The sequence below is a fragment of the Pseudorca crassidens genome, chromosome 15, assembly GCF_039906515.1.
Source record: "Pseudorca crassidens isolate mPseCra1 chromosome 15, mPseCra1.hap1, whole genome shotgun sequence".
In the NCBI taxonomy this organism is placed as follows: domain Eukaryota; kingdom Metazoa; phylum Chordata; class Mammalia; order Artiodactyla; family Delphinidae; genus Pseudorca; species Pseudorca crassidens.
In genome coordinates this window covers 9,195,265-9,216,115 of record NC_090310.1, presented here as the reverse complement: position 1 = coordinate 9,216,115, position 20,851 = coordinate 9,195,265, and the positions used below count along the sequence as shown (strand labels likewise).

General features: G+C 59.6%; 1 protein-coding gene across 8 annotated transcripts; it reads left to right on the top strand.

Moving 5' to 3' along the window:
• Positions 1–641: 641 nt before the first annotated feature.
• MLXIPL (MLX interacting protein like) lies at positions 642–19,939 on the top strand. Of its 8 annotated transcripts, XM_067705896.1 has the most exons (17): positions 645–2,286; positions 6,094–6,200; positions 10,121–10,203; positions 10,368–10,457; positions 10,756–10,800; positions 11,322–11,523; positions 11,648–11,728; positions 14,760–14,929; positions 16,213–16,741; positions 16,966–17,033; positions 17,109–17,259; positions 17,416–17,528; positions 17,619–17,738; positions 17,903–18,030; positions 18,112–18,235; positions 18,824–18,953; positions 19,221–19,939. In XM_067705896.1, the coding sequence occupies exons 1-17, from the start codon at positions 1,988–1,990 to the stop codon at positions 19,337–19,339; spliced, it is 2,559 nt and encodes an 852-aa protein (XP_067561997.1). In that variant the 5' UTR covers positions 645–1,987; the 3' UTR covers positions 19,340–19,939. The 8 variants fall into 8 exon arrangements, with proteins under 8 accessions (XP_067561996.1, XP_067561994.1, XP_067561993.1 ...); XM_067705893.1 differs by having other exon boundaries at positions 643–2,286; positions 17,112–17,259; positions 17,903–18,235; XM_067705892.1 differs by having other exon boundaries at positions 643–2,286; positions 17,903–18,235.
• Positions 19,940–20,851: the final 912 nt, after the last annotated feature.

The window sequence follows — 20,851 nt, the reverse complement described above, 5'->3', positions numbered from 1 at the left end:
GGGGTGCAGATGCCTGTGGAGGGTTAGGGCAAGGGGTGAGGGAGATAATCCACTCTACTGAGAACCAGCTCAAAGGAAAGCCTTTTGAACCACAGAACACAACTCTGAGATTTTCTCCTGGGGACAGGAGGCCTGAGGAGCCTGGGAGGGTGAGCTGGAATGCTGATAGCAGGGACTTAGAACCAAGGGTGGTTCAAGTTGCAGGACCCTAAGAAATCACTGAATTCAACTTCCCCATTTTACAGAGAGACAGATCCCCAGTAAGACAGAGACTTGCCCAGGGTCATTCATGGAATTAGTGGCAGAGCAGGATCAATTCAGGTGTCTGCTTAAGCCAGGGCCCCTGAAGCTAGGAGGCGCCAAGGGAGAGGAGGCCCTGTTTCCTACTCCTACCTCCACAGTGCGTTCCCCAAGTGCCTGGGTGCCCAGCATGGGGGCTCAGATACTCTAGGACACAGTTCTGCCTCAGGGCCCAGAGGCCAGGGGAGAAGTCAGACAGGCACATAAGGGAAATCCACTGTGCCAGGGATCCCAAAAGGGCCACTTAGGGAGGGCCCTCTCTCCAGAGGAGGCAGGCTGAGGTGGGCATACGAGGAGTCCCAGAATTTGGGAGAGGTGGGCAGGGAGAATGAACACCTGCAGAGAGCAGCAGGGGGCAAGTGGAGCAGGGCAGCTGGGGCTCCTGGGAATGTGAGGTGACTGTTTGTCAGGGACAGAGGGAACCTGTCCAAGGGACGTGGTGTGTGGAAGGGCTGGCCTGTGACCAGCCTGGGTAACCATTTCGGCACCTCAAGCGGTCCCAGGGGCCCTCGGGGCACTGCTGTTTGATTGTGGGAGCTGTGTGATTCTACCAGGGGATGGAAGAAAGTGTATGGGGGAACCTTTTCCAAGCCTTCAGCCCCCAAATGACCACTTCCTCCCCTTTCCCTCCTGTGTGTTAACTAGGCCACACCCTCTGCAAAACCAAGGGAGGTTAACATTTGCCTCCAGCCCTCACCTGTCCCCGAACCAGAGATAGCCCTGGGTGGGAATGCCGGAATTCTTCTAGACCAGGCTTTGTGGCTGTCCCTCTGTAGATCCGTGGGCCTGTTTGCACTCCTGTGGACTCTGGTGCCCGCTCTGATGTGGGGCAAGAACTCTACCTCTAAGGATTGTTAAAGGCGCCAGTGAGGTGACAGGTGTGATTGCCTCAGACCGAACAGCCTAGTTTGTGTCCTCTGGGTGAGAAGAGGGCCTTCAGAAACAGGAACACAAGGTGGACCACTGGGTCGGTGAGAGGAGGGGGCCCAGAGCAGATGGCCTGCCTAGGGGATGTCCAGGGGAGGGTGACCAAGGCTCTGCCTTGCCAGCGATTACCCATCACCACTGGTAACGATCCTGCGTGGCCAGGCAGGATTCACGCTCATCTAACCCCCAGGACCTCTGTGCAGGTGCAGTGATGATTATAATGGTAACTGGAGGTATTGAGACCGTCCTGTGGGTAGGCCACGCGAGACTTCTGAGAGGTGGGTGCTTCCAGCTGCGTGGAGCACTGAGAGAGTGAATGTGAGCCGGGAGATCAAAGAGAGCAGGGGGGCAGTAGTTAGGTGAGGGGCTTCACGGGAGGGCACCCCTGGGGGCAGGAATCCCTGGCACTGAGGCGCTTTCTGGCTCAGGTGTGAACGACTCTTCTTGAGACCCCTTTTGGGTGAAGTAGGGGCGGTTCCACCAGGACTCCAAGTGGTTACAGCATAAGGAAAGACGGGAGGGGACATAGGGACCTCCTCCTCTTCCAAACTCTAGACCGCGGGAGCTCCAGGCCAGCGTTCTCACACCTGGCGCATTGATTATGCTAATTTAAGACAGCCCCGTCCACTCCCACACGCCACGAGGCCCCGCCCCTCGAGCGACCTATCGTGGTTGGAGGGCGGGGCTATGCTAATGAGCCGGCCTGGCCCCAAGGGTTGCGCGGGCAGCTGCACCTAGCCCAGGCGAGGCGGCGGCGGCTATGGCCACGGCCGGAGCGCTGGCGGGTCTGGTCGCGGGCTTGCAGGGCCCGCGGGTCGTCCCCAGCCCGGATTCAGACTCAGACACAGACTCGGAGGACCCAAGTACCCGGCGCAGCGCAGGCGGGCTGCTCCGCTCGCAGGTCATCCACAGCGGTCACTTCATGGTGTCATCGCCGCACAGCGACTCGCTGACCCGGCGGCGCGACCAGGAGGGGCCCCTGGGGCTCGCCGACTTCGGGCCGCGCAGCATCGACCCCACACTCACCCGCCTCTTCGAGTGCATGAGCCTGGCCTACAGGTGAGGGGGGCTTCGGGGCCGACGACCTCGGCCCTCCATGGCGGCACCGCGCGCTGGGGCCCCGGACACCCCACCCGGCCCCCAGCCTTGGTCCCGGCTGCTCTCAGAGACTCCGGCGACATCCTGGATACCCTCCTCTCCCCAGCCCGGAGCGTCCTCTGACCCCGGCCCAGCCCACTGGCTCCCGACATGCTTACGCGCCTCCTGGTTCCCATTCCTCAGCACCGAGACCCCCTTCCCTAAGGCTGGGATCTCCTGCCCTCCACCTCGACCTCCGTAGGCCCACCGCGGGCCTCTCTCTCCCGTCCCGACCCCTCTGCCCCCAAAGAATGCCCCCAGGGCATCCCTTGCGCTCCCAGGACCCTTGGCCATCCTAACATTCCCACCCTCCACTCCGGGGGCCACTCCACCGGACAACCTGCAGCCTTCCGCTCCCAACGCAGCAGTCCCCGCCCAGGCCCGCTCTATTCTTGCACCCTCGCGATACACCTCGCGCCCATGTTGTCCCAATTCATAGCCAACGTCGACTGAAACCCAGTCTCTCGTCCACCCTGCACCCCTCAATTGCCGGAACACCTGTTCTTGACCTGCTAGGTCGAGGGTGGCGGGAGGAGGGTGCCCCGGCCGGCCCAGAGGGGCGCAACTCTTAGTTTCCCAGCCGTGGTCCGGCAGTGGGTGTTGCAGGCCGCGCGGGGCTGGTCTCCGGGCGGCGTGGCCTCGCCCACCCGGGTCGCCACGCGAGGCTGAGCGCCTAATGTTGCCTGAGACCCCTGATTGGCGCGTCGCAGAGCACGCCGGCCGCGCCCGGCCCCAGCTCCACTCCTGTGTCCCAGGGGAGGGCGCGAACCGGGGTCCTGGCTCAGTGCCCCGGAGAGCAAAGTTCCCCGGAGCGGAGGGACCAGGATAAATTATCAACCGAGAACCGTAGGGGAGAAAGGGGGATCGGCCAGCCTTGATCTTTTCTCTGTGTAAATATTCCTCTTCCTCTGCGGCTCCTCCTCCTCTTCTGAGAACCGCTGGTTACAGACCTGCACTTGCTCTGACTGGGATCCAGAGCTGCGGTGGGGATTGGGGAAGAGTGTTGCCCACCCCCCACTGTGGCGCCCAGCCTCGACTCCATTGGCTGGACGCTTTGTAACCTTGGCCCACACACTCTGGCCCCGGGCCCAGGTCGTGTTGCAATCTGATCATCCAGAGCGCCAGACCTGTGTGGAAAGTTCAAATTCCCATCCCTTCCTCCCGCCCCTCCTCGGACATCAGGGGACCTCCTGGGAAAGGGCATCTAAGGTCACGGTACACCAGATTTGGGCACCCCTGCTCCCCAGACTCCCCCAGGGTCCCCCTTTTCCCATCCATTCCCAACTTAAGCTTTCTGCTTTACATTACACACTGCTCTGCCTGGGCTGGCTCATGCCCCTATCTCAGACCACAGTGACCAAAAGGGGAGGTTCAGGGGAAATGGCAAGGCAGGGGGCAGAGCACACTCCAGGAACCGCCCACACTAGGAGGCTGACTGGAAGCTGATGTGACCCCATTCAGGGGCAGCTGGGGTAGAGAGGGCTGGGCTTTCTCCCTAAACCCCCAGAATATTCAACCTCTGTGGCCCGCCCCGGGTGGGGTCCTAAGTGCCAGGGATGGTAGTGGCTCAGTGTCAGAGGAGTCTTTGAGTTCCCCCATAGAGGAAAAAACTGAGGCTCAGACTGGGACAGTGTTTTAGCCCTTAAAGACCCCTAATTGTAGGGGTTCCTTGGAGGGGAGCGGATTGTGGAAGCTGGGGTATCCCAAGAGAGTAAGGAGATGGGCAGGGACAGCAAAGCAAGGAGTCCAGAGGTGCCAGGAAGAACTGGCCAGCTTGACCCGGAGAACAGCCTGTAGACGTCTGACCAGCTTTCACCCTCAGCAGGGCTGTATGGGCAGAGAGAGGACTGCTGCACTGGGAGGAGGCCCGTGTTCCATGGTTCTGCGGGTGGAACCCTCAGGGAGGCAGGTTCTGGAAGTTCCAAGAAAACACTTGTTCATGGTCAGAGCTGGCTAGCTATGGAAAGAATGGCCTCAGGAGTGAGGTGGAGCAAGCAGGACTCTAAGGAAATTTCCAGGGAAATTTCCACAAGGTAGATATGTGTGTGTGGGCAGGGGAGGGCGGGGTGTTCTGAGTTTTCTCCATCCCATCCCCAAGATTCCCAGAATTTCTATTGCTTGTAAGAATCCCTTGAACCCTGGTCACAGGCTTTTGGCTCCAGGCTGGGCCCCTCTCCTCACCTCCCAGCCAACAGGCCCAGCACAGACCAAATCCTTTCCTCCTGGGCGTGGATGTCACTGTCTCACCTCCCCCAGCCCTGCCTGGCCACGCTGTAGCCTCAGCAGGGAAATGGAGGAGGGAGGGCAGGCAGGCTGGGGGTAGGGCGCGGGGTGATCAGAGTGGGCTGGGAGGTTGCTGGGATACAGGCTGGGGCAACAAACTCAGGAGTCCCCCCAGGTGCCACAGAAGAAGCTGGCCCAGGAGGTATCAGAGTGCCCCTACTCCATGTCTCCTGTCTAGACAGATGGTGTTTATCTGACTTAGGAGGGAAAGGGGCCAGCCAGCGGGCCTGGGTGCTTGGGCCATGTACTCTATTTGGGTAATGAGGCCTGTTGTGCCTGGGGGTAGCAGTCCCCCCCCAACCCCAGAGCAAACACAGGAGCTTGGAGACCAGAGAGTAGAGGGGACTCAGTGACCCATGCACTCAAGGGACTGCAGGAGCCAGACTGCCACCCACCTGCCCCTCACCCCCAGGAACTGGGAGAGGGCCCTGGAGAGAGCAGGCCTGGCGTTCTGAAAGACTGAGCCTTGGGGCCTCAGCCTTCCATGTGAGCAAGGGTTGGAGAAGCTGGGCCAGAGGGGACTCATGCATAACCCAGCTTGTGAATCATGAGGAGCGAGGGAGGGGCCAGCAGGGGTCTAAGACCCTGAACATCTTGGCCTCCTAGGCCAGCTCCCCGGGGGTGGCAGACTTGGCCTGTGCCCATCAGGACCCTGAGAGTCAAGCCCCTCACCTGGTAGAGCCCTTCCGTCTCATGGATTTGATTGGCTACTAGGGTTAGGGTCAGGATCAGGGTTAGGGTCAAGGTGCCCCCTGCCCATCACTCTACCATCCTAGCTGCCTTCCTTTGGGTGGGCCCTGGTGGCTATTGTGTTGCACACACCCCTGGGAAGGGGTGCACCTTCCAGGTCAGTCCAGATTGCCATCCTGGGATTCTGGGCTGGGCAGACACCAGAAGGGCAGTGAAAAGGCAGTGGCTGGCTGCTTGGAGGCTGCCTCTGGTGAAGAGGCTCTGTCTCTACTCAGACAAACCTTACCCGTCCCCTAGGCCTAAGGGGGCCAGTGAGACTGGTGGAGAAAAAGCCACAGGTCCTGAGTGAGTCCCCATCATGTCATGTGACCTTGGACATGTCCCCTTCGTTTCTTGACCCTCAGTTTCCTTAAGTAAGAAACAGGCGAAAACCCTCCTTAGCCCGCCTATGAGATAGATGCCTGTGAGGCCAATGGACATTGTCTTTCTGACACCTGAGCTGATCAACAGATTTCAGCAGGTCTCACCAAAGAACACAGAGGCCCCAAGTGGGGACCTGGGAGAGTATTTTAAAGGTCTGCCTCTCAGGGTAGACATTTCAGGCAGATTAGAGTGAGGGGCAGGATTTGGGAGGGGTGTCCATCAAGTTGCCCACCATAGATGAGTGCCTCGTGCATGGGAAGAAAGTGGAGCCAGCCCCCTCCAACCATCCCCTTTCTCCACGCCCCCCCTGACCCAGCCCTCTCCCTCTGACAGTGGCAAGCTGGTTTCTCCCAAGTGGAAGAATTTCAAAGGCCTCAAGCTGCTGTGCCGGGACAAGATCCGCCTCAACAACGCCATCTGGAGGGCCTGGTATATCCAGTGTGAGTGGGCACCACAGGCCCCAGCAGGAGGGCTGACAAAGGGGCCGCCCCGGAAACCCCCAGGGCCCTCAGGGCCAGCAGCCACAGAGAGCTTTGGGGGAGGCCAGGTCCCCAGCGTCAGGACCCCTCAACAGCTTCTAAACCCAGAGGGTCTTGGGGGATGTGTCCCAAAGGGCGCTCTCCACTGTGAAGTTGGACACAGCAGGGGTCACCCTTCGGAAGTCCTAAAGTTAGCTGAGATTTGGGGAACAGTTCAAGGCCCATTCTGCATCCCATTAGTGTAGTCAGGTGCCTCAAATGCCAGGGTAGAAAGAGGCGTTCAGTACTATCCGGGCCAATCACACCCCTTTGCAAAGGGGAAACTCAGATCCTGGTGGGTCTCTACCAGCCTTCCACTGACATCCTTAGGTTCCCCACCATGGAGATTTGGGGGGAGGGGGCCCAGAGAGGCCATGTGGAAGGGACTCTGGTCTTGGAGTCACCCAGAGCTGGTTTCCTACCCTGTCTCTGCCCCTTGCTGGCTGTGTGACTGCAGGCAAGTTGTCTAACCTCTCTGAACCCATTTTTTCATCTATAAAATGAGGCCAAGAGTCCTAACTTTGATGGCTGGCATGGGGATAATGGGTATGAACAGGACTGGCACAAAGTTGGTGCTTAATAAATGATGGTTGAATCCGATGTACCCTTGAGGAGGTCACGGTCATTCATTTGGGGATACAAAACCCACCTATGCCCCATGGCAGGGTAGCAGAGGCTGAGAGACCTGTGCTGGACCTTGTCCAGCTCAGTGAGGTCCTCCTGTAGGATCAAAGGCTGCACTGAGCTGGGAACACACAGCGTAGGAGGGAGCACACACGGTATTCTCTGTAGTGGCCCCGCTGGATTCCATTCAAGCAGAGAAAACAAGTGGGTTTTTTTTGTTTGTTTGTTTTTGGTTTCTATTCATCTTTGTGCCCGGCACTTTCCTAAATCATCTTATTTAAGGCTTCCTAGCAACCCTGGGAGATAGGTTTTATCACCCCCATTTTATGGATGAGCAAGTGAGACCCAGAAGGCGAGTGACTTACTCAGGGTCACTGAGCATAAAAGGAGCAGAGCTATGACTGGCTGTGAGTTCAGGGCTCTGCAACTCAGCCCAGCGCTCCTTTCACTGCTCCCAGCTGGCTGGCTTCCAGCCCTCGCCTGAGAATGTTAAGGACGGGCCCTGCCCAAACCAGGAAGCTGATAGGCCGGGGGGAGAAGGTGTCTCTAACTCCCTCACCCTCCCACCCCACCCTGAGCTTTCACCCTGTACCCTTTCCCCTCAAAGCTGGATGGGGTGCAGACCCTTCTCTCTGCAGAAGAAATTTCTGGTGCCACCCAGGGGTCCTCACCCAGCTTGTGGCACAAGTTGATGGAAGGACCCCAAGTTCTAAGTCAGAGGGGGGTTGAGTCAAGTTCCAGCACACCCTAGCTGGGTGACCTTGGGAAAGTCTCTAGCCTCCCCCAGTTGGTGCTTGCTCATCTGTCGAGTGGGAATCATAATAGATCCTATTGCTGAGGTTTGCTGTGAGTTTTCAGCGAGATAGATGGTCCGTATCTCAGCACAGGGCCTGAAACACACAAGGGCTCCCTGAAGGTGAGCTGCTGGGATTTACTACTATTATTGCGATAATAGCAACAGCAGGCCTCTAACCAATGTCAGGACTCCTCCTCCCTGAACACGGAAAGTTTGAAGGGGGGCTTCAGGAAAGGGGGAGGAGTGGGGTTGCTGGAGGGCTGCCTGGCTCCTCCCCCTCACACCCCCACCCTTTCGGCAGGCTCCTGGCCTCCAAGAGCCCTTCCTTTTCCACACCCCCAAGTCATCTTGATTTCCTCTGGTATCCCAGAGCACCTCTCATGAGCTGACTCTCCACCTTGCTTTAGCTCATGTGATGTGTGTGCTTTCCTGTCTCTCCCACTAAGCTGGAAGATTCCTCCCCGATCCATTCATGGATCCCCTGTCCCAGCATCTATCCCAGCATAGGTGCAAGGGCCTAGGAGGCTGCATGAATGGATGAACTTATCATTGTTAAATAAAGCATGTCCCAGCTCTAGGAAGCCCCATGATCCCTGCCCTTCTGTCCAGAGCACAGGGTTGCCAAGTGGGGGAGGGCAGAGCCTAACCAGGGCTGCTCAGCACTGACTCTCTGGGGGCCCTGGGCAAGCCCAGTCTTTCCTGGTGCTCATATCCTCAGCTAGGCAGCCAGGAACAGATACTCTGAGATCCTCCTTGCTCTAACCCCCAGGAGTCCACGCAGCCTGGACTGCTGTGTGCCAAGCTCTGTGCCAGATGTAAGGATTTGGGGCTAAAAGCAACAGCTTCTGCCTTCACTCCCAACGGAGAGGCCAGCATGTAGAGAAATGGCCAAGGCAGGGTGGAAAGTGAGGCACATGGGACCATGGGGTTTCAGACAAGGGAAAGCTTCCTAGAACAGGAGCAGCCCTAGGCTATCCTGATGGGCGGGCAGACGTGATGAGGCAGAGGGAAGGGAAGGGGATTCCACGTAGAATAAAACCAGAGAGCTGTTGTGGGCGGGGGGGTTAGGGTCTGGCTTCAAGGTGGGGCATATGAAGGCAATGGAAAGGCAGGAGAAGCAGTGGGGCCAGTCCCGGAGGGCTTGGAAGCCAAGCTAAGGGGTGTGGGCTTTATCCTGGAGGTTCAGGGAGCCATGGAGGGGTTCAGGCCTGTACTGCCCTTTAGGAAGAATTGACTTGGCCGCAGCAGGAAGATGGGCTGGAGAGTGTGAGGCTGGAGTCAGGGAGGTCTAGGCGAGAAATGACACCAGACCAGGGGGAACAGTGAGAATATGGAGGGGAGGGGACGGTGGAAGAAATGCCACACACCCTTGGGATTGAGAGGGTTAGTCCAAGGATTAGATGGGGACACTGGGAGATGGTGGGGAGCTGGGAGACTGGGATGCAGTGTTGGCAGTCCAGAGGAGGCATGGGCTTGGGAGGGAAGTTCCCAAACGTCTGAGAGTGATGTTTTGAGACTTCCTAATGGAGGTTCCCCAGGCAGCTGGAAGATGGGTCTGAAACTGGAAAGGAGCAGGGTGAGAGAGGCTAGGGGGAGCGGGCCTGGCAGAAGGGCCAGTGAAAAGTGGTCAGGGAGGTAGGAGAACAGAGGGAAGGTTCCCGGGGCTTAGGGAGGAGGAGGGTGCCCTGCAGCCAAGGTCTCGGAGGACAGGACTGGGGAGGGCCAGAGCCTTGAGTTCAGGAGCTGGGCCAGCGGGGTGGGTGTGCGGGCAGATGCTGAGGTACCGGAGGCGACAATGCAACTGGGAGGGCAGAGGTGGATGTGGTGAGTGACAGGTCTGCCAGAGTCTGGGAGGAAAGCAAAGGGGTGATGGGAAGAAATTTAGCTTGTTGGGAAGCAAAGGAAGGGGAAGGTTTGAGAGGTAAAGGAGAGCCTGGAATTTGTTTATAGGCCAAAAAGGAGCCTGGAGAGAGATAAGGTTGAAGACAGGGATGGGAGTGGAGGAGGCAGAGAAAGGGCTCAGGCAGGTGGCCTGAAGTGGGCCAGCGGTGGCTCTCAGATGGAATTGGGTATCCTGAAGCAGGGGACCAGGGCTCTGGACCTCTAGCCCGCCAGCCTGACCAGGACCTTCTTGGGGCAATTAACTTCGTGTGGCCCAACAATGCCATTCAGCAAGCATTGCCTGCACACCTACTAGGCTCCCAAGGGGGCAGATGGGGTGTGGGAGGTTTGTTTTACAGGGTCTCATAGAAGAGGGAGATCTGGGAGAGCTAGAGCAGGCAGCAAGGCTTCCTGGAGGAGGTGGCACTTAATCAGAGCATGGAAGGCCAAGCAGGATTTCATAGTGTGGCACTTGAGTCCCAGTCCCCTTGGATGGGAGATGAGGGAGCTGGACACCCCTGACCTGGCGCTCTTCTCTCAGATGTGGAGCGGAGGAAGAGCCCCGTGTGTGGCTTCGTGACCCCCCTGCAGGGGCCTGAGGCTGATGAGCACCGGAAACCGGAGGTAGCTGAGACCACGGGACCAACCACCTGCCGCCCCACCAAGCCAGGCCCCTCCTGCCCATCACTCCTCATGCTGAGCGGGAGGGGCTGGCCCAGAGGGAGACTGGGTGAGGGGTGGGGTCAGTGCCGCCCCTCGCACTGAGTCCCCTACCCGGCCCTCCTCAGGCCGTCGTCTTGGAGGGGAATTATTGGAAGCGGCGCATCGAGGTGGTCATGCGCGAGTACCATAAGTGGCGCATCTACTACAAGAAGCGGGTCAGTGGGGGGCCCTTTCCCCTGCGACTTCTGGCCACGGCCTCTCTTGCAAGAGCCCCGGAGGGCTTCCCCCCCAACCCCAACCCCGACCCTGTCCTCCATTAAGACCCAGGCCGACAGCGCCACCCAGTGGCCACAGGGCCTCCTCGCAACCTCCTTACCTCCCAGGGCCAAAGAGCTTCCGAGGGGAAGTGAGGGATCCGGTTGATCTGGGGGAGCTAGTGAGTAGGGAGGCCTTGGCGGGGAGCGATGGAGGAGCGGAAAGGGATCCAGTGTCCACCTTTGTGTGTTCCTGCAGCTCCGTAAGTCCAGCAGGGAAGGGGATCTCCTGGCCCCAAAGCAGGTGGGTGCTCCCTGGACCCAGAGAATGGATGCTTCCCTCTGGGTGGGCGAGGCAGTGGTGGTGGGGTGAGGGTGGGACGTGAGTGGAGTGGGTGTGTCCTCTGGTTGATTAATTGAGCTTTTCTCCTCTTGGGAAGGGCAGCATTGGAGCGCAGTGGTGGGAAGACCCCAAGCCTTCTGGTTCACTAAGCAAGTGGTGGGGAAGCATGGGGCTCTAAGAACTGGGGACCCAGGTAGGGAAAAGTGTAGGGGCAGGAAGGGACCCTCATCTCTTCAGCAGGCCACCCCAGCCTCTCTCCTGGGAGTAGTTGTTGGAGGCCAGTGGGGTGACCCTAGCCTTTCAGGCAGCAAACTGGGTCCACCGGAGAGAGGAGAGGAGGGGCTGTCTGCAGAGAGGCCCCCTGGATGGCTGACCACTTCATCCCCCAGGCAGGGGGTGGTGGGAGACCCCTGTGTCTCCAGACTGGGAAGGAGTAGGGCAGTGGAGCCCACCTGGGGCTGCTGACAGCTCTGTCTCCTCAGGTGGAAGGGGGGTGGCAGCCGCCGGAGCGATGGTGCGAGCAGCTCTTCACCAGCGTGGTGCCCGTCCTGCTGGCGGGCCCAGAGGAGGAGACCGGCGGGCGGCAGCTTCTGGATCTCGACTGCTTTCTGTCCGACATCTCCGACACACTCTTCACCATGACTCAGCCCGGCCCTACACCCCTGCAGCTGCCCCCCGAGGACGGTGAGGGGCTGCGCCAGGAAAGGGAGGCCTGAGGGGATCCAGGCAGCCAAGGGAGGATGGCCAGGCATGGGTGCCCCCACTTCGCCCTGCCCGATGCTGCTGACATCACCACTGCCCCCTCCAGCCTATGTTGGCAACGCTGACATGATCCAGCCAGACCTGACGCCTCTGCAGCCCAGCCTGGATGACTTCATGGAGATCTCAGGTGGGGCAGGCCCCTCCTCCTGGGTGAGTGGATGGTCAGGGTCAGTGGGAGGAAAGCCCCAGTACGCTTGAGACCTCAGGCCAGTCCCAGGCCCCTCTGGGAGGGCAGATGATCTGGGTGATTTCTGAGGGATCTTCCTGGTCTCCCTTTGTCTGGCCTTGGGATGCAGGTGCCGTGGCCTCACGTGAGAGCAAGCCAGACAGGGTACCTAGCAGGGGACAGGGGACCAGGAGCGTTGAAGCTGCAGGCTCTGGGGAGTTCCCAGGAGAGCAGTAGATGCTGGGACTCTCTCAGGGGAGAGAGGGTCTTTGATGGCTCTCCTTTGTTTGGGTCTATTTATCAGTATTTATATAATTCATTAAAAAAACTATTTATTAAAGAACATTTCAAGCATACACACAGGTAGGGAGAGAGAGGAGTTCACTGACCCTCATGGAATCCTCACCAACGTCAACATTTATCAACTCTTGGCCATTTTATCTCATCTAGACCTCACCCAATTCTCCCCTCCTATGTTATTTTTAAGAAAATCCCAGGAGTCATATCTTACAAAGCATTCTTTAAAGTAGCCCTTGGCCCTGGCTCCCTCTCCTGAACCCCAGGGCCACCAGTCGCCGCTTTCTCGTGTCCCTCCGGAGATATCATGTCTATATAGCACATGTGGGCCGACGTCTCTTCTTGTCTCTGTAGCAGCCTGTCTCTCGCATCGCTTCCTTCACTTAGACTGCTGCTGAGAGCCACACACTTAGGGGGCTCCGGAGCCGTGCTGGGGGTCAGACGTGGAGGCTCAGCCTGTTTCAGCTGAGGCCCTGGGTGCAGAAAGGGGGTTCCTGGGATCAAGGCTTGCATTGGGTGACCCCTCCACTCCTTCCTGACTGGCAGGGTCCTGGGCCTGTCAGTTAAGAGGTGGAAGCCTATGGGGCGGGGACGAGGGAATGAGGAACCACCCCCATGCCTGCCTGGGTGGGGGCTGGGGGCTGCGGGGACAGCAGTGTTGATGGCAGTGCCCTGGGAGCAGACCAGCCTGGGAGGGCAGCAGCCCCGTCTGGGCACACAGACCCCTGCCGCAGGTAGGAGCCCAGCCGCTGCCCCCCAAACCCGGGCTCTGGGCAAAACCTGATCGACCGGGGCTGGGAAGCGACTTCTCTCAGTGCAGGGTGGCTGCCAGAGTGGGGGGCCAGCGAGGGCAACCTACGGTAGGGGGTGTGGGTCGCACAGGGGAGGCGGCTAGTGTGGCCCCCTTGAGCGCCCCGTGAACTGGGAGGGCAGGGAGCGCCAGGGCCGTCAGGGCTGCCGCTTGGTCCCCAAGAGCTCCTCACTTGAGAGGAAACCTAGTGAGGGGGCCATAACTCTGTGGAGGGAGGGGGCTTGGCGGAGGGGCTCAGGGAGCAGGGAGAGGCTGGCTGAGGGCCCCTCGGGGAAGCACCGGGCGGGGGAGGGGCTCAGCCAGGGGATGGCAGGTCAGTGGGGGCGACAGGGTGGGAGGGCTCCGCGGGTGGCTGGGACTCGGAAGTGCCTTCTGCGGGCGTGGGGTGGGGACACACCGTGGTGAGGGGACGTGGTGACTCAGGCTGGGCTGGGCTTGCTGCTCTGTGAGCCCCACCGGGTTCTGGGGAGTGGGCGGCACGGTGAGCAGCAGCTGCTCTGTGGCCCTGAGCATCCCGGGGCTCCGTGATGAGGCCCGTGGTCCCTGGGGGCCGGGGGTGGAGGATCGGCGGCCACTCACCCGCTGCCACCCAGTCCTTCTGTGGAAGAGAGGCAGGAGGACAGCAAGAAGATCCCTTCGGCCCTTGTGGCCGAGAAAGACACACAGACACACACAGAGGTGGGCACAGGGCAGACGTGTACACACTGAGCACCTCACACCAGGGCAGGTGCACACGGACTCAGACAGAGCTCCAGACAGCGGGACCGACACACAGGGAGGCAGACAGACAGGTGTTACATGAGACTGACACACGCAGAGCCGGCCATCCAGCAGCACACGGGCCCCCAGTCACATGAGATGCACAAATAAGACCCGGTCAGCCTCGAGGTTTGGTGCTGGCTTATCCCACTCCTGAGTTTCCTTCAAGGGGGCCCCCGGGAGAAAGGCCTGACCACCTGTCTTGGCCAGGGGGCTGGGGTCCATCCAAGGCCAGTGGGGTCGCGTCTGACCAGACCAGGAGGCCTTGGGAGCTGGTGCAGACAGGAGGCTGCTCAGGGTCAGAGAAAGGTGCCCGGAAGGGAGCGGGCGGGCGGGCGCACCCAGGCCCGGGATGTGGTTAGGCCGCAGGCAGCTGCTTCCCAAAACCAGAATAGCCTGGGGCTTACACAACCCGCACCTCAAACAATCTGGCTGCCCCGCTCCCCGCCAGCTCTTCCAGGCCTTCCAGCACCCCCTCACTCCTGCCCCCGCTCTGAGCCCACCCTCTGACCCCTGCTCTGACCCCCCTTAGTCCCTTCACCCACACTCCTGAGCTCTGTCCTTGTAGCCCTACCCATTGACCTTCCAGCAAACCCGACTTGTCCCAGACCCACTGACCTTCTAACCCCTCTCACCCCTAACTCACTCCGTGAACTCCTGACGCCATGATGCCCTTTTCCCCATCCTAGACCTCCTCCCCTTGGACCCCACCCTTTCCCTCCCCGGTAGTCTCCAGTACCAGTACCACCCCGCCCCACCACGTCCCCAGCAGAGCTGGTAACAGAAGCAGACAAGGCCTGGGATTCCCAGGCCGGGGGTGGGGAAGGGGGGCCTCTGGAGCCAGTTTTGGGGCTCGGTGGGAAGGCTGCTTCCTGGGGTGTCCCACTGACACCCCCGTACATCCCCCTGCTGTCTCCCACTCAGGCCCATCCCACCAGAGCCTCTGCTGTGGCTTCCCCTGAGTGAGACAGAAACTCTCCCAGTTTCACAATCTCCTGTGGAAGGCCCCCCCTCCCTCGCCAGCCCCCACCCCACTGCCAGCCCAGCCTGGGGACAGGGCCAGCCCGCTGCTTCCAGCCGCGGCCTTAACCCTGACAGCTGCCACCCTGTGTGTCTGAATTACAGATTTCTTCACCAACTACCGCCCCCCACAGACACCTACACCCTCAAGCTTCCTGGAGCCCCCCAGCTTCGGCCCCATGGCTGACCCTGGCCTCAGCAGTGGGATCCTGGGCTCGGAGGTGCCCTCTGCCTGCTCGGGCATGACCCACCTCTCGGGACGTAACCGCCTGCAGGTGAGCTCACCCTGCCCAGCTCACCTGCCCACACCCCGGAGGTATTCAGGGTACTTCCTGAGTATGCTCAGTCCATCGAGAGAGACTGGAGGGGGAGAAAGACCCCATCTGTGGCCTCCAGGAGGGCACCGTTCAGCTGGGGAGGAAAGACCCTCATGAAGCAGAACTGACAAGATGGTTGGGGGGGAGCCTGAGGACAGAGGAGCGTGGAGCTGGGCTGCTTGTGGAAGACTTCCTGGAAGAGGGGGGAGTTCTGGGCCTTAATGAATGACTTGGGTTTGGGCAGAAGAAGAGACCAGTAGAGGGGAGGAGAAGCAGGAACGGAAGCAGGGAGACCGAAGCCGAGCGTGTGCGTTTAGGAAGCAGCGACTCCATCATTTTGGTTCAGGAACTCCCAGGCCCACTTCAGATGTTGCCCCCATGATGCTAGGATAGTTGCCTTTTCCCTCCGTTATCAGACTTCTCAGGCACTAGCATAGTTCATTGTTTGAGAGGTCTCTCTCCTTGACTAGACTGTGAGCTCCTTGCTGGAAGGGCTATGCTTTACTCACCGCTGCATCTTCTCATACTTAGCACAGTTCAAGCACATTAACGGCACTGGGTAAATGGTTGCCCAATGAGTGAGCAAGTGAGTGAACGGATGAATGTGTGGATGGATGGGTGTGTTGGAGAATAGATCACTGGGTTGTAGATGGGGGTAGATGCTTACAGCTTGGTATATATATATATAGGTAGGTGAGTGGTTGGTTGGATGGATGGGCTGGTGGATGAATCTGTAAATGAGTAAGTAGTTTGGTGGATCAATAAATGGGCTGGTGGATGGATGTGCGGCTGGTACAGATGGTGGATAGATGGATGGACTACGGGTGGGTTGGTGGGTGAGTGAAGGAAGTATAGGTGGTTGGATGGATTGGTGAATGGGTTAATACCTGGTAGGCTGGTAGAAATATAGGTAGATGAGCTAGCTCATAGATGAGAGAATAGATAGGTCGGTGAATAGATGGAGGATGGATGGATGGATGGGTGGATGGGTTGGTAAGTTATTTGGTGAACGAATGGGCAGGCAGGAAGATTGATGCTCTTTCTCATGCCTAATTTGTGCATAAATGGGTTCCACTCTTTCCCCTCATTACATTATAATTTTCCTGGGGTGTGTGTCTGAGGCCAGGGACCATTTCTCCCAACTCTCCCAGTGCCCAGTCCAGAGCTCAGGCAGGGCAAGAGGCTGCCTGGGAGGCCTCAGAAAGGCTAGCTCTCTCCCCTGCCCTCTGTCCCCCAACCAGGCTCGGAGCAGCTGCCCTGGCCCTCTGGACTCCAGTGCCTTCCTGAGCTCTGATTTCCTCCTGCCTGAAGACCCCAAGCCCAAGCTCCCACCCACTCCCGCACGCCCACCCCTCCTCCAATACCCCAGCCCTGCCAAGGGGCTTGGCCTGGAGCCCTGTGCCCCACCCCCTTTCCCTCCCATGGCTCCACTGCCTGCTATGCTGCAGGAAGAGCCTGTCTTCTCTCCCAGATTCTCTTTCCCTCCTGTCCCTCCTGCCCCGGGAGTGTCCCCGCCATCTGCTCCCACGGCCTTCGCACCCACCCCCCAGCTGGGTCCAGGCCCTGCCCCCGCCCCCTTCCCCTTAGACCTTCTACCCTCGGGGTATTCGGAGCCCCCGTTGGGGCCTCACTTCACCGTGCCCCAAGGCACGCGGCCCAGAGGCAAGCCCCCTACCCAGTCCCCCAGGGGGCGGAGGCCTAGCCCCCCCACCTTGGCCCCTGCCACTGCCGGGGGCAACAATCCTTGCCTCGCACAGCTGCTCACAGCAGGTGAGCTGGGAAGGGGATGTGGAGACCAGATGCGGAGCGGGGAGCCTGTGGGATTAGAGGGTGGAGGCTAAGGGGTAGGCTCAGCCGGAGGGCAGGTGGCAGGGAATGAGGGACCTGGGCCCTGAACCCAAAAGCGGTGTGGGCAGTGAGGAGGGGAGGGACGGGGTCTTGGGAGATGATGGGATGGGGGCCCCAGCAGCCCTCACAGTTCTGTCTGTGCACAGCCAAGCCTGAGCAAGCCCTGGAACCTGCGCTTGTGTCCAGCGCCCTCCTCCGGTCCCCAGGGTCCCCGGTAAGATGGCGGGCACTGGGAGGTGGCGGTGAACCCCGGGGCTTCACCCCGACTCTCTGCCCTTCTCCACCCCAGCAGGAGATAGCCCCCGAGTTCCCCTGCACCTTCTTTCCCCCGACCCCGGCCCCTACACCGCCCCGACCACCTCCGGGTCCAGCCACATTGGCCCCTCCCAGGCCCCTGATTGTCCCCAAAGCGGAGCGGCTCTCGCCCCCAGCACCCAGCGGTAAAGAGGGGTTGCAGGGATCGGGGAGCTCTGCGGGAGGGAGGGAGGGGAAGGAAGAAGGGGGGACTACATCTGGGGCCAGGATGAGAGGGCCAGGGAAATGGGACCCTCTCCCCTGTGTTGGTCTGTCTGTGGGTCTGTCTGTCTCTGACACAGGTGGTGAGCAGCGGCTGTCTGGGGAGCTCAACTCCCTGCCGGGCCCGGGGACTCTGAGCATGTGCACCTCTTCCCCTCAACGCATCCTAAGCCGCGGCCATCCGGACAACAAGGTGGCACCATTTCTCACCCTAAGGTCTGTTTGCTCCCCACAGGCCCTCCCACGCCCCCTCCTAGGCTCACCCCGCTTTCTGCCCCCTCAGACTGAAAACCGGCGCATCACACACATCTCTGCGGAGCAGAAGCGGCGCTTCAACATCAAGCTGGGGTTTGACACTCTGCACGGGTTGGTGAGCACGCTCAGCACCCAGCCCAACCTCAAGGTGCGTCTCCAGCCCAGGCTGGCACCTCCGAGCCCCAGGGCCTCATCGTGGAACACCCCAGGGCCCTCCACACACCCGGTTGCCTCCTCCCATCCCAGTGCCTCAGTAGGTCCCGGGGTGGGGGACCCCCAGTCCCTGAGCCCAGCCCTACGGTGCTGCCGTAGATGAGCAAAGCCACCACGCTGCAGAAGACAGCCGAGTACATCGCCATGCTGCAGCAGGAGCGAGCCGCCAAGCAGGAGGAGGCCCAGCAGCTCCGGGACCAGATCGAGGCGCTCAATGCCGCCATCAAGTGGGTGGGGGGGGCCCTGCAGGCGCTGGGCCAGGGGGCCTGCTGCCTGACTCCCCGCCCTGACCTGCCCCGTGCCCCCAGCCTGTGCCAGCAGCAGCTGCCTGCTACGGGAGTGCCCATCACACACCAGCGGTTCGACCAAATGCGAGACATGTTCGATGACTATGTCCGGACCCGCACGCTGCATAACTGGAAGTTCTGGGTAGTATCCTCACTTGGCCAGTGGCGGGGTGAGCGCTGCAGCCGGACCAGGCTGGGCCCGACACAGGCTCTGCTCCCCGGGCCGGGCAGGGTCTCAGAGCTGATCCCAGAGGAAAGGGCTCCGATTCTACCCCCTCTTCAAGGCCCCTGGCATCTTGGCCAGCAGCATTACCCAGTGATGGGCTGGGAGCAGAGGGAAACTGAGGGGGAGCCCCCTGGGTGAGGGGACCACAGCCCTGCCCTCAGAAAGTCCCAGGGGCAGTTTGGGAGAACCTAAACTTGGAGTAACATGACTGGGGTGGGCCTGTGGGAAGACATAGAATCTCTCACTCCCTTACCTGGTCAAGCCCTTGACTGAGCCAGGGCAGGAAGCCCAGGGATGGGGGACAGTCCAGCCCAGAAGGAAGGTCCTGGAGGAGCTGGGGGAAGGGCCTGAGAGCCAGAGAGCTGGGAGGGCCTTAGTGTATGGGAGGGCGGCTACAGTAGGAGTCCTTAGGGTTCAAGGCTGGACAGTAGCCAGATGTCAGGGCTACATGTGAAATGGGTGAGGGTACCAGCTGGATGACAGAACTGCTCCTTGACCTGGGTCCAGTTCAGCATCCTCATCCGGCCTCTGTTCGAATCCTTCAATGGGATGGTGTCTACGGCAAGCCTGCAGAGCCTCCGCCAGACCTCACTGGCCTGGCTGGACCAGTACTGCTCCCTGCCTGCTCTCCGGCCAAGTACGTGAGCCACCTGCCAAGCCTCCGGGCAGGGGCTTCCACCCTACTCAGACCCCAGGTCCGGCCTGTCTTCACTGTGGCCTAGGGTCTTGTCCATCCCCACCATGCCCCCAGATGGGCCACCAGGACATCTGCAGACAGAGATCCTAGGAGGGGATGACTGACAGTCTTGCTAACTAGTACCTCCCCCGATCCCTTTGTCTTCAGCATCCAAGGGTAGGGCCCTGACCCCAGAAAGTGTCTCTCCCTCTCTCTCTCTCTTCCCAGCTGTTCTGAACTCCCTACGCCAGCTGAGTACATCTACCAGTATCCTGACGGACCCGGACTGTATACCCGAGCAAGCCACGCGGGCAGTCACAGAGGGCACCCTTGGCAAATCTGTATAGTGCTGGCCGGACCGTGCTGCTCACTCAGCTGCCCTGGGGCTGCTCTCCCTGGGCACTCCCCTCCTGCTCCGGGTCCCGGCTTTCAAGCAGGGTTTCTTCTGATCTCCTGGGAGCCGGGAAGAACTGAGTTCCAGTCCCTGCTCTACTATAGCAACAATGCTGTGACCTGGGGAGATCATCCTCCCTCTTTGGACCTCCATTCTCCAGTCTGCAAAATGGGGACAGGGAAGCTTCAAGTAGAAGAGGATCCCAAGGCCTTAGCAGCTGTGGCACTTGGGGGCCTAAGCTGGCAACTCAGGGAGTTTGAAAGAGGGAAGGGGACGATGCTTCCTTGTCACTCCCACCTGCTCCCCCCACAGGTCAGGCACAGGCTTCTGTTTCTAAGCTGGGAAGGAGAAAAGGAGGTTCCTTCTCTCTGCTCCTCCACTGGTAGCCTGGACGGGCTGCAGGATGGCATCCCTGAGTGAGGCCAGGAAGGTCTGATCCCAGGAGAGAGCAGGGCAGGGGGTGGCCAAGCCAGGGGAGGCATCTGGTATGTGTGTGGATGAGTGTGTGTGGATTTTGTAAAGAATTCTTGACCAATAAAAACAGAAACTGTCAGGGACTGTCAGAGTTTCTCACTCAGGGATGGAAAGAGAGCGGTTTGCAGTGGGAGGTGGCCTTGTAGAGGGCCTCGCTGGCCATGAAGAGACCTTAGCTTGTCCTCTGAGCTGGAAGCTCCTGGAGGGTTTTGAGTGGAGGTGAAAGAAGATCAGACAGAGCTTCTTAACAGGATCCCTCTGGGGGCTGAGTTGAGAATAGGCCACAGGGAGTCAAGGGAGAGATGACAGACACTCAGCCTGGAAATCCTCTATGGCCAGGGGGAGGTTCAGAGAGGCTCACCACCTTCTACGTTGGAGGAGGGCAGAGCCGGGACCCCAGAGTGGAAGTGACAGGGCCTTCCATCCGAACCATCCAGAAGGAGGACGTTGCCTTAGCGGGTAGTGACGGCCTCACTGCGTGAGATGTGCAAGCAGAGGGTGGGTGGCCACCAGGTCGGGATGTCTTAGAAGGAACTGATACTGCAGATTGGAAGTTGGGGCAAATGGCCCTAATACTTCGTCGACCCTTTTTTTAATTTTCTTTTTTGGCTGCACTGCTCGGCTTGTGGGATCTTAGTTCCCTGACCAGGAATTGAACCCGTGCCCCCTGCAGTGAAAGTGCCAAGTCCTAACCACTGCACTGCTGGAGAATTCCCTTTCATTGACTCATTTAACAAGTATTTCCTGAGGGCCTACCACAGACCAAGCTATGGTCTTGGCCCTGGGGAATCTGTTCACCGCTGCACCCCTCTCCTCGTGGAGCTTACATTCAGGCCTGGCGAGTCTGAGCCCTCTCACGTGCTCAGAAACCTCTGGAGACGTTTGGGGAGACATTTGCAAGCTAGAAACAGGAGCCGGTCTTCTGGGGGCTTTGTCTTTCCCTCAGTCATGTAGAATAATAATAATGATAACATGAGTAATTGCACCGTCA